At 47.0% G+C, this 12,346-nt stretch overlaps 1 protein-coding gene across 1 annotated transcript in view; it reads left to right on the top strand.

Moving 5' to 3' along the window:
* Rpl22 (ribosomal protein L22) overlaps positions 1-6,903 on the top strand; it is a 9,158-nt gene extending 2,255 nt beyond the window's left edge. The window contains exons 2-4 of the mRNA XM_013035132.1: positions 96-200; positions 2,671-2,795; positions 6,399-6,903. Of these exons, the coding sequence (XP_012890586.1) occupies positions 96-200; positions 2,671-2,795; positions 6,399-6,543 (375 nt within the window). The 3' untranslated portion in view covers positions 6,544-6,903. The remainder of the gene's footprint in view (positions 1-95; positions 201-2,670; positions 2,796-6,398) is intronic.
* The last annotated feature ends 5,443 nt before the right edge of the window (positions 6,904-12,346 follow it).

Below are 12,346 nucleotides of genomic sequence, written 5' to 3'. Positions count from 1 at the left end.
ATGTTTAATGGGCTTTTAGATCTTTGATTTTTTTTTGTTTTGTTGTATTTTTTTTGCTGACAGATTTCAGTTTTATCTGTATTTTTTTTTCCTAGAAAAAGCTTGTGGTGAAGGGGGGCAAAAAAAAGAAGCAGGTTCTGAAGTTCACCCTGGACTGCACCCACCCTGTAGAAGATGGAATCATGGATGCTGCCAATTTTGTAAGTTTTGTCTTGTTACACTTGTGAACCTTCTGATGCTGTTGAGACCTGGACATGCACAGGCTTGAGACAGCCTCCACTTCTGACCAGTTATTTACTCAGTGTATGAAGGCTATGTAGTTTGTTCATACATGCACACACACATGTACCATTACTGAGCCTCAGGACTTCCTTGGTATTCTACCATTAGTATATTTGTTTGTTAGAATTTTTTTTGGCCAGTCCTGGGGCTTGAACTCAGGGCATGGACACTGTCCCTGCACTGCTGCTGCTACATTTTTTTTGTTGTTGTTGGTCAGTGGGTTTGAACTCCAGGCCTGGGCGCTGTCTTTGAGCTCTTCAGCTCAAAGGCAAGCATTCTACCACTTGAGCCACAATACCACTGGTTTTCTGGTGGTTAATTGGAGATAAGAGTATCACAGACTTTTCCTGCCTGGGCTGGCTTTGAACTGTGAACCTTAGATCTTAGCCTCCTGAGTAGCTAGGATTACAGGCATGAGCCATTGATGACCAGCTATTCCTGAGCTTCTTTTGCTCAAGGCTAGCATTCTATCACTTGAGCCATGGCACCACTTCCAGCTTTTCCTGTTTATGTGGTACTGAAGAATTGAACTCAGGGCTTCATGTATCCTAGGCAAGCACTCTACCACTAAGCTACATTCCTAGCCTCTACTAAACCACATATCCAGTCTGGCATTTTGCTGGTTAATTGGTGATGGAGATCTCTGGGATTTTACTGCCCAAGTTGGCGTCAAAAGAGATCCTCAGCCTCCTGAGTAGCTAGGATTTTCTTTGTCCGTTGTGAGGCCTGAACTCTGGGCCTGGGTCCTATCCCAGCTCTTTAGCTCAAGGCTAGAGCTCTACCACTTGAGCCACAGTGCCACTAGCTCTGTTGAGTACTGTGTTGCCCTTGTCCTTTGCACGTGTGAACATGTGATGACTGATCCTGTGGCTGTGGAGCTGTGGGGGTGGCGGCAGCTCCTGAGTTTCAGGGTTTACTTGACAAGATCCTGCTTGCTGCATTGTTGGTGGAGTTGGGTCTTTTCAGACTTGCTGCTGTGCTGATTTTTTTTGTCCCTATTTTGGTGCTACTCCCCAGTACTCCTGTGTTCTGCCGGCTTGAGTAGAGAAGTGGGAATGGAGGACGGTGCAGTTAGTAGAACTCTATCCAGTGAACATAAGTGTCAGGAACTGAGTTTGATTTTCTGTCTCAGAGCAAAAAACACTTTTTTTTCCTTGGTGCTGGTTCTAAAGCTTAAACTGGGCTTGGTGCTGTCCCTGAGCTTCTTTTTGCTTAAGGCTGGAGCTATACCACTTTCTTGCTTTTTTTTTTTATTGGTCATGGGGCTTGAACCCTGGCCCTGGTTTCTGTCCCTGAACCCATCTGCTCAAGGTGAACACTACCATTTGAGCCACAGCATCACTTCCAACTTCTAGTAATTTGGAGATAAAATCTCACAGACTTTCTTGCCGGGTCTGGCTTTGAATCATGATCCTCAGATCTCAGCCTCATTAGTAGCTAGGATTATAGGTGTGAGCCACTGGTGCCTGGCTTAGAACTCTACCACTTGAGCTCCACAGCTCCACTTCCACAGGCTTTCCTTCCTAGGCTGGCTTCTAGTTTGGGTTGGGAGATCACAGCCTCCTGGGATTGCAGGTATGAGCCACTGGACCTGACAAGACTATTATTTACATAATCTCACTTTCACACTTAGACTCTTTAGGTCTGAGCATTCTCTCTGGGCTCTTTGGCCAGGCTAGTGTTCTACCACTGTGAGCCACAGTGCCACTTCTGATTTTCTGGTGTTTAATTGGAGATGAGAATCCAATGCACTTTCCTGCCCAGGCTTTGAACCATGATCCTCAGATCTCAGCCTACTGAATAGCTAAGATTACAAGCGTGAGCCATCAGTGCCCAGTTTGCAGCTCCGTTGTGACTCACCTTCCTGGGGAGTTGGGCTCTGTGTTGTCTTTAATTTTACATTTAATTTTACATTTGCTCTTTGGTTCCAGGTCAGTTCTGCCAATATCAGTAATTAAGGAAAATGATTTTTCAAAACATGAAAAATAAAGGCAAGGCCTTAAACAGAATGCCATTGGAACCTCTATGGCTTATTGCCATCAGCTGAAATAAAACGAGTGTGCTATGTGTGCATATCAGTGATGGGGTAATTCAAGTTCTCAAAAATCTTTTTTTTGATCCCCTGTGGTGCTAGTTCTGGGGCTTGAACTGTCCCTGAGGTAAGTCTTGACAGATTTCCCTGCCTGGGCTGCTTTCAAACTGTGGTCCTCAGATCTCGGCCTCATAAGTAGTTTGGATTAGTCACTGGTGCCTCACTGAGCATTCTTTACAAAAACCTAAACATTTGAAAAATACATAGCTTAAGTGCTGGGAATGAAAATTAAAATATTCCGTGGAGCCAGGTGAACCTACCACTTTATTAATTGTTTCATTGGATGATTTCCACAGGAGCAGTTTCTCCAAGAGAGAATCAAGGTGAACGGGAAAGCTGGAAATCTCGGTGGAGGAGTGGTCACCATCGAGAGAAGCAAAAGCAAGATCACTGTAACCTCTGAGGTGCCTTTCTCCAAAAGGTACGGGTCCCTTCCCAGGGGGTGAGAATGCGGACGGACGCCTGGGGAGTCCCTTGGTCTCCTGGTTCCTTCTGCTAACTATCCTACAGCGCATGGGTAGTGAGTGAATGAATGCTATTAAAAAGTATACTGCTTGCAGGGATTGCATTTTGATCTTTCACAAGGCAAAGTATATTTCAGCCAGTAAAGTGCTCAGACTTAGGCTTCCCTTGTCTCTGGGTCATTGGAAGACTTTTTTTTTTTTTTTTGGTGTGTGGGTGGGGGGCGAGATTTGGTCATGGGTCTAGAACTCTGGGCCTGGGCACTGTCCCTCAAATCCAGCTCAAGGTGAGCCCTTTACCATTTGAGCCACAGCATCACTTCGGTTTTCTGGTGGTTAATTGGAGATAACAGTCTCACAGACTTTCCTGCCCAGGCTGGCTTTGAACCAAGATCCTCAGATCTCAGCCTCCTGAGTAGCTAGGATTACAGGTATGAGCCACCAACGCCTGGCTCCAGGCAGGGACTTAACCCTTGGACCCATCCCTCGCCCAAGAGGTGTAGGTATTTGTGTGCAGGTGCTTGTGCCAGTAGTGGGCTTTGAACTTGGGGTATTGTCACTTCACTACTTGATCCACATCTCTACTTCTGGGTTCTGCTGGTTTATTGGAGATAAATCTGGGACTTGCATCCCAGACTGATTTTGATCCACATCCTCAGATCTCGGCCTCCTGAGTAGGATTGCAGGCCTGAGCTACCAGCACCCAGTATGAAGGCTTTCCTTAGTTTCATGGTATTGGGCCGGAAGTTGACTGCTCTTCTGGCTCCACCCTGTGGCCCTGCTGTGTTAAGGAGGCTCTGAAGTCTACAGAAGGAGGCTCTGAAGTCTACAGCCGGCTTAGTTCTCAATATCCTCGAGCCGCCTGGCCTGTTAGCTTTTCTCATATTGAACTAGAATTTTAAGGTGGGCAAACACCTGGCTGTAATTAAGCTCATGGCAGTGAAGAGACGAGGTTAAGCTTTGGTGTCAGGGTCTGCATGGCTGAGTCATGATGTATGAGAGTAGGGACAAGACCCTTGTAGGGTCTTGAGTATAGGCAAAACCTGGGCCACACCTAGCAGAATCCCCGGGAGACTTCTTCATAGCATGGTATGCGGAGGTTGCTGACATCTTCTGTGATGTTTTCACACATTTCTGTTCTTTACCCAGTGCCTGAAGGCAAGGACCTTGGTTTTATGGCTGCCTGCCTGTCCATCTGAATTGTTAAATTAATTCTTGCTGGTGCTGGAGTTTGTTTTTTTTTGGGGGGGGGGTCTGGTCATGGGGCCTGAACTCGGCCAGGGCGCTGTCCCTCAGCTCTTCAGCTCAAGGCTAGCGCTCTACCACTTGAGCCACAGCGCCACTTCCGGCTTTTTTCTTTTTGCTTATGTGGTGCTGAGGAATTGAACCCAGGGCCTCTGGCATGCAAGGCATGCGCTCTACCACTGAGCCATCTTCCCAGCCCCTGGAGTTTGAACTCTAGTTCTTGGCTTGCTTGTTTACAGCAGACATGCTACCATTTGAGCCATGCTTTCAACCTACTTTTTGCTTTTTTTTTTTTCCTCTGGCTGGCTTCAAACCACTTTTCTCAAGACTTGTGCCTCCTGTGTCTAAAATTAGTCATGACCCACTGGTGGTGCTCAGCTTTATTTTACTTCAAGACAAGCTCAGGATGACTTCTAACTTGCTACCTCCTTTCTCAGCCTCTTTAGTACTGGGTGTGATTAGAGAATGATACTGTTATGCTATGTTTGCTTAGGTTTGTTTGAGATAGGGTCTCAGTATGTAGTCCAGGAGAGCCTTACACTTCCTATCCTGATGCTTTAGCTTCCCTGGTGTTAGAATTACAGGTGTGCACCCTCATACCCTCTTGGGATTTCTTTTCTTGGTGAAAATCATTTTCCTGAAGGATTTGAAGGTGTGTTCCCTAACATAAAACTTTTTCTTTCTCATCTTTGGACATTGGTTTCTCTAACATTCTATTAAGAAATTTTTCAAGATACATAAAATTTTATTTATTTTTTTGCCAGTCCTGGGGCTTGAACTCAGGGCCTGGACATTGTCCCTGAGCTTCTTTTGCTCAAGGCTAGCACTCTACCACTTGAGCCACAGTGCCACTTCCGGCTTTTTCTGTTTTATGTGGTAATGAGGAATGGAACCCAGGGCTTCATGCATGCTAGGCAAGCATTCTACCACTAAGCCATATTCCCAGCTCCACTAGCTGAAAATTTGAACTAAATATCTTATCTGAATATGGTGTGATAGAAATAATAAATGACAAGGAAACCTTTTTAGATGGGATGATTTAAATGCCATTTATTCCTTTTTTTTTTTTTTTTTTTGGTCAGTAGTGGGCCTAAACTCTGGGCATGTGCACTGTACCTCAGCTCTTTAGCTCAAAGCTAGTGCCCTACCACTGAGGCACAGCGCCACATCTGGTCTTGCTGGTCTTTTCTGCTTATGTGGTGCTGAGGAATCAAACCTAGGGCCTCAGGCATGCAAGGTGAGCACTCTACCACTGAGCCATCTTACCAGCCCCCTTTTTTTGTTATCAACATTTTTTTTTTTTTTGCCAGTCCTAGGGCTTTGAACACATGGCTTGGGCACTGTCCCTGAGCTTCTTTTGCTCAAGGCTAGCACTCTACCACTTGAGCCACAGCACCACTTTTGGGTTGTTTCTGTTTATGTGGTGCTGTGGAATCAATCCCAGGGCTTCATGCATATGAGGCAAGCAATCTACCACTGAGCCACCTTCCCAGCCCTTGAGGTGCATTTTGTAGTGAAAGAATCTGAGGTGTTGGGAGTTTTAATTTGTCAGCACTCCCCCTCCCCCCTGAAGTCATGCTGTCTCTGAGCTCTTTAGCTCAAAGTGAGTACTCTACCACTTGAGCCACAATGCCACTTCCGACTTCTGGACAGTTAATTGGAGATAAGACTCATAGACTTTCCTGCCCAAGCTGGCTTTGGACTGTGAACCGTGATCTTCACATCTCAGCCTCCTGAGGAGCTAGGATGATAGGTGTGAGACACTGGTGCCTGGTTCAGCCCTGGTTTTGTGTGACATAGTTCCTATGGGCTACAGCCAGCACAAGGGAAGGAAGATGGTTTCAGGCTCCAGTTGTCTTTCGTGTAGTTGGGATTTGGGGCATAAAAGCCATTGTCTGCCTTGACAACAAGAGCAGGTTCTCTTTTTATCATAGGGTTTGAACTCTGGGCCTGGGCGCTGTCCCTCAGCTCTTCAGCTCAAGGCTAGTGCTCTACCACTTGAGCCATAGTGCCAGTTCTGGTTTTCTGATGGTTTATCGGAGATAAGAGTCTCATGGACTTTCCTGTCTGGGTTGGCTTTGAATTGTGATCCTCAGGTCCTAAGTAGCTAGGATTACAGGTGTGAGCCACCAGTGCCTGGCCTCTGTCCTAATTATTATGGCTAGTTTAGGTGATGTGGCTGGTACTGCTGGTTTGCCTTGCCTTTGTTTTGGAAGGGTGGGAGTGTTTTTGGATGCATGGTTTTATAAAAGTTAAGATGTTTCAGAATATGGACGACCATCTGTCTTGTGTAGTTCTTAAGTGTCCTTTCTCTGCAGGTATTTGAAATATCTCACCAAAAAATATTTGAAGAAGAATAATCTACGTGATTGGTTACGCGTAGTTGCTAACAGCAAAGAGAGTTATGAATTACGTTACTTCCAGATTAACCAGGACGAAGAAGAGGAGGAAGACGAGGATTAAAATTCATTTATCTGGAATATTTTGTATGAGTTCTTGAATAAAACTTGGGAACCCAAACAGTGGTTTATCCTTGTATCTCTGCAGTGTGGCTTGGATGGAAAATTGGGAATCACAGTGAACAGCCTTCACTTGCTTCCTTGTGTTTAGACTTGCCCCCCAGTTCTCCGTAGAGATATGGAACTATAGAAGGCTATGGCAAGGGAACTGATGTTGAACAGGTAGTGGACAAGGGTGGAGTGTGTGTGCCTCTGGCCTTCTTCACGGGGGAGGATTCAGGATATATTGTGGGATTCCTGATTCATTAAAAAGGAAATTTCTTGTGGGGAAATGGCAGTGTCAATAAAATGTAGGTTTCTGAGACTTTTGTCTTCACTTTTTAATTCCAAGTTGCTCTTGATCGATGCTCAATAATGTATGTTAATCCTTTTTTTCTACAGAAGCAAAATGTGATCCTTTAGGCATTGGTGCATATTGAAGAAAGAACAATTGTAAAAAGTCCCAGGTTTTAAATTAAGTCAATGTGCAGAGAAGAATTTGTTAAAAAAAATCCGTTTCTACATGCCTTTGCCATGTTCACCTTGGCCTCCAGCAGGAGGCGCTGGAGGCCCTAGCATAGCTTCCTCAGGAGGCTTGCCTGTAAAGCCCCAGTGAAGGGCCCTGGAGGCAAGCAGGCATGAGAAGTGCTTGGACAGCCGTCCAACAAATAGCAGCTTCCCTGCCACTTAAAGGCATGGCTGGACTGTGTCTGATGTCAGGGTAGCTGCAGTTGAGTGGTAGAGTGCTGCCCAACTGATGAGGTTCTGGGTTCAGTCCGTAAGGCGCCTCATCTTGGGATTTGGTGCCGACTGACAGGAAGGGCTGGGAGTCATAGTGAGGTGATTGGAAGCCTCTGCTGCCTTGGTGCCCTCCTGAAATCCAAACAACTGCAAAAACAAATGCTTCACTAGGAAAGGCACTTTGTCAAAGAGCTTGCCTGCAGCTGATCCCACACCTGAATTTCACACAGCTGGAAATTAGATGTTCAAGTTCTACCTTGGCTCCAATTTAACATTTGGTGTTTCTTGGATTGAGTTTAACATGTTGAGGCTTCACAATTTCACTGGCAAAAGGCTCCAGCATTTTCTATTTCTATGCAAATTTCCTGAAGCAGAATTGTTTGCATGTTTCTTTGCCCTCACAAGAGGTAACATTTCTTTCAAACTTGGACAAGGCATCAGTTACTCTTTGGCGGTGTCCCTTACCATGATTATTAACTGTAAGTTTGTGATTTGGGTTTGTAATTTTTACTTGTTTGTCGCATTGCTGTAACTGTAATGATTTTTAGTTTGGCTGTTAAAATAATCCCTGGGCTGAAATTAGCATATTTTAAAAAACTGGTCCCAGATTTAAAAACTTGTAATAAAATTGAAACTGGTTTTTCTATGCTTTTTTGAACTCGTGAAATTGAGTGTGGATCACATTTCATATTAAAGTGGCTAACATATGGCTACTGTTCACTGTGCAAGGCCTTTTTTTAAATTTTTTTTTTATAAAGGATGGGCAAGTTCATCTCTTAAACCTGGTCCTCCATGATGAGATGCTGTGCTGTTACTTTGGTCTTTACTAGGCATAGAGGAAAATGTGTCCCTTGTCTTCACTCTGTTCTCTGGCCTCCTTGACATCCAGGAGTTGGCTTTGAGCCTGCTCGCCTAGCACAGATCCCTCAGACCCAGAGCAGGGAGAGAGCTTGCCAGGCAAGTCCCTTTTCCTGATGGGAAATGCATAGTGCAAACTTCAGTTACGTCAGTTTCTTTTGCCCATCTGGCCTACCTGCCTGAGCTGGAATGTCAGGGCACAGAAACTGTAAGCTGTGATTTAAGTTCACAAAGGGCACAAGCTCTTGATTGGACCACAGATGCCCTTTGAGTATGTAGGTGTCCCTAGATGCTAGGGTTTTGTTTCTAAGGTTAAATGTGTGTTCCTTTCAGAAGCCTCTATTCTTCGGTGACTTCCTCAGTACTGAAGGTGTGTTTTGGAATAAAGTCCTCAGGAACAGCCAGATGAAATACAGGGGTGCCAAATACTGATGATAGTTGCCATGTGGCCTCCCCCCCCCCCTTTTCCTGGTATCAGTTTGAATTCACTTTGCTTCCTTGCTTGGTCAGTGTTTCACCACTTGAGCCACAACCCTGGGCCTGGACCTGGCTTTTCTGCTGTTTATTTCTGCCCCTGCTGGCTTCTGATTTGAAAATGGCCTCAGCCTCCTGAGTAGCCAGGGGCAGGGGTGCAGGCATGGTGTAAGCCATGGGCACCTGGCAGCATTTTTTTTTCTTTTAATCTGGCAATGCTTCAGTTTGCTAGTTTGCCCCATTAAGCCATGACCCAGTCCTTTCGTTTTGGAGCTAGGATGTCACATTCTTTGGGCTCTTCTGGACAGTGACTCTTCCAAGCATCTTAGATGACAAGTGTTTACTACCATTGCCTGGATTTTGCTACTGTTTGCTTAGCTTGCCTCAATTGTCAATCTTTACCCGTGCTTCCCAAGTTACAGATTACAGTGTGCCTCCATCCAGCCAAACCTCAGTCTAAGGGGCACTTGGTTGATTTGAATGTGAGAACGCTAGTGAGGGTCAGATTGCTTCAGGGAGCATGGAGGTTAGGCATACCTGCTCTTGGCTTCCTGTGCTCAGCACTTCCTAAACTTGTCAAGGGAGCTGGGAGCAGGGTTGAAGCTAGGATGTGGGTCCCTTCCTGGCGTGAAGTGCAGGTGTGGCAGGACCAAGGAGCCACATTGCCCTTGGAACCCCTTGGACAGGGCTGGCTGGGGTCTGAGGCCCTGGATGGGTCTGGATTTGAGGCTCGGTGGTTGGGGTCACTTCTTGGAGGATGGTAAGAGGTGGGCCAGGGGGTTTGATATCCCAATGAGATGAGGGAAGCAGGTGGAGAGCTGCCTTTTTTTGTTGTCAGTCATGGGCTTGAACTCTGGGCCTGGGCGCTGTCCCTCAGCTCTTCAGCTCAAGGCAAGTACTCTACTACATGAGCCACAGTGCCACTGCTGGTTTTCTTATGAGTCTCACGGACTTTCTTGCCCAGTCTGGCTTTGAACCGAGATCCTCAGATCTCAGCCTCCTAAGTAGCTAGGATTACAGTCCTGAGCCACCAGTGCCCAGCTGAGAGCTGCCTTTTAAATAAGACCATAATGCCATAATTCTTGGATCTTTGCTTTGCTCAAGAATATCTAGTCCAGCAATTTTCCAGTCCTTGGCATGGTTTTTTATTCTAGGCTATTGGAGACCTAGCTCAAGTTTCTGCTCCATGGTCTAAGGCTATGCTGACTTGCCCCATGGGTTAGCTGCTCCCCTGCTGGAGCCCAGGAAGTGCCCTTTAAATGATGGAGGCTGACAGGAGGCTGCCTGGGCTTCAGGGCTATGGTCCAGAGTTCCCTGAGGAGCCCCATGGTTTGTGTAAGGTTCATACTCAGAAAAAGAAGGAGCTAGGTCTTGGAGGGATGCCCACTTTCCATCCATAGTACACCTGGCCATCCTGAGTGGTAGGGGCGCCCTCTGTTGAGCAGGTGGTGTCCTGCAGGCTTCCTTCCCACACAAGCACATCATGTGTCCTTGAAGTGGGTTTGGAGGTTGTTCAAGGATTCACAGAGCCCAGGATTGGAGACTGCTTGCTATGGGCAGAAGATCAGTTGGTTGTCTTGGGAATTTTTCCTTGCTTTTGTAACCAATATACTTAATTTTTTTTAATTTTTGCGGTCACTGAGGTAATTACAAGTACTGTGATCAGCAAACATGAGAATCTCATCTCCTGAAACTACCCCTAATGATGGGATTGTTCTCAACAGAGTTTACTGAACGTTCACCTGTTTAGATTGCTTTGTGTGTGTGTGTGTGAGAGAGAGAGGGAGAGAGAGAGAGACGTGCACACACAGTTCTGGGGCTTGAACCTAGGGCTTGGATGCTGTTAGCTTTTTTTGCTCAAGGGTGGTGCTCTACCACTTGAACCACACCTCTGCTTCCAGGTTTTTCTTTTTGTTTTTTTTTGGGGGGGTCCAGTCCTGGGGCCTGAACTCTGGGCCTGGGTGCTATCCCTCAGCTCTTCAGCTCAAGGCTAGCACTCTACCACTTGAGCCACAGCGCCACTTCTGGCTTTTTTCTTTTTTCTTATGTGGTGCTGAGGAATCGAACCCAGGGCCTTGAGCATGCAAGGCAAGCGCTCTACCACTGAGCCACCTTCCCAGCCCTGCTTCCAGGTTCTTGATGGTTAAATTGGAGGTAAGAATCTCATGGACTTTCCTACTGAGGCTGGTTTCAAATTTCAATTCTCAGATCTCAGCTTCCTGATTAGTCAGGATAGGTGTGAGTCACCAGGTGCCTGGCTTTCACTATTGCTTTTAACATCAGGCATTTTTGGCCCATTGTCTTGAAGTTGTGTGTTTGTTTAACCATGATAACTGTTCTTTAAAAATTACTGGAGACCTCCTTCCCCCCTAAAAAAACCCCTTCATCCTTGTTCTTGCTTTGTCCTTGATCACTTGCTACTATTACCTCTGTGCAGTTGGGGAAGAACAGCCTACAGAAATCATGCCTGAGGGGTTATCTTGACTCAAGCATTTGTAGATTAAGTTTCTCTGCAGTGGGGTGAGAGACCCACCTTAGAAAAGAGGTCTTGTGGGCCTGGTACTGGAGAGTGGGTATGTGTGGGAGCCTGTTTTTTTTTTAGGACAATTAATAAGTAGACAGTCTAGGAAGAGCCTGGGAGTCCTTCCTGGAAAGATGTAGGCCCCACTCAAGCCTCAATGGTCTAGGATTCCTCTTGGCTAGTTAGTTGGTCAGTGGTAGGAAAACAGCTTGGATCAAGGGAGGCTTTGAGATTCTTGGCCTGACTTCCTGTGGCTGCTGGTCCCTTTTCTTCTGCATGGGCCTGAGCTGTGTTGCTCCAGCATCTCTGTTTTCAGTGTGCTTTACAAATGATCTGGGAGAGGGAGGGGGTTCCCTGCACCCTGCACTTTGGTTCTGGAAGGCTGGACCAAATCATTCCTTGCTTAGGAATGAATGAATGAAGACCAGATTTTGTTTGGGGCTTGTTGGCAATTAATTTGGATGGCTCAGGGAGAAAGCTTTGCTATAGAGTTTTCCAATTCTCCAGGGGCCATCGGTCGACTGCTGGCCAGCAGGGTGGATTGTGGCTATCTCTCCAAGAGGTGTTGTGCCAAGTGGACACGATTCTCACGTGTCTCCAAAGATACCAGGGAGAGAGCAGCCCTCGGTTGGGCTCTGCACTGGTCAGTGCCTGCCTGGATGGGGCAGGTGCGTGGCCAAGCCCTGAGGGTTTGTGCCAGAAAGTCTCTCCTTGCCTTTAGCTTCTCAAACCAGGTGGATCCTATGCAGTGTGGTCAGGTCTCCAGTAGGCTTCCACCACGCACGGCCACAGCGGTCAGCAGAAGGTGCGCTTCCTGCACTGGCCCTTGTGGGATCAGTTGTATTCTGCTGCCCCTGAAACTTCTTCCTTCTTGAAAGTACTTGGGTACAGCTGCATGGAAAGTCCAGTCTGGCTCCCCAGGGCTGCGGTCTCCCTGTCTTCACCCTGAACAACCCGAGGCAGGCATTCCCTCCCCACCACCCTTGCGGGTCCTTCCTGTTAGCAGTGGGAGCTCGCCCAGCCTCGCGGGGCGGGGCGGGTCTGGAGACTGCTTTTGTGCTTTTGGAAGAGGCGGGTGGGGAGGTGACAGGGAGGGCCCGACCACACACGCCCCCAGCCAGGTGCGGACCACAACCCGGGTGGGCCCCGCCAACCCTGCGCCTGGCCTCGGCGG

Source organism: Dipodomys ordii, unplaced genomic scaffold, assembly GCF_000151885.1.
Source record: "Dipodomys ordii isolate 6190 unplaced genomic scaffold, Dord_2.0 Scaffold6, whole genome shotgun sequence".
Lineage (NCBI taxonomy): Eukaryota > Metazoa > Chordata > Mammalia > Rodentia > Heteromyidae > Dipodomys > Dipodomys ordii.
The sequence above is the reverse complement of the archived record's forward strand: the minus strand, read 5'-3'. Positions and strand labels throughout refer to the sequence as shown.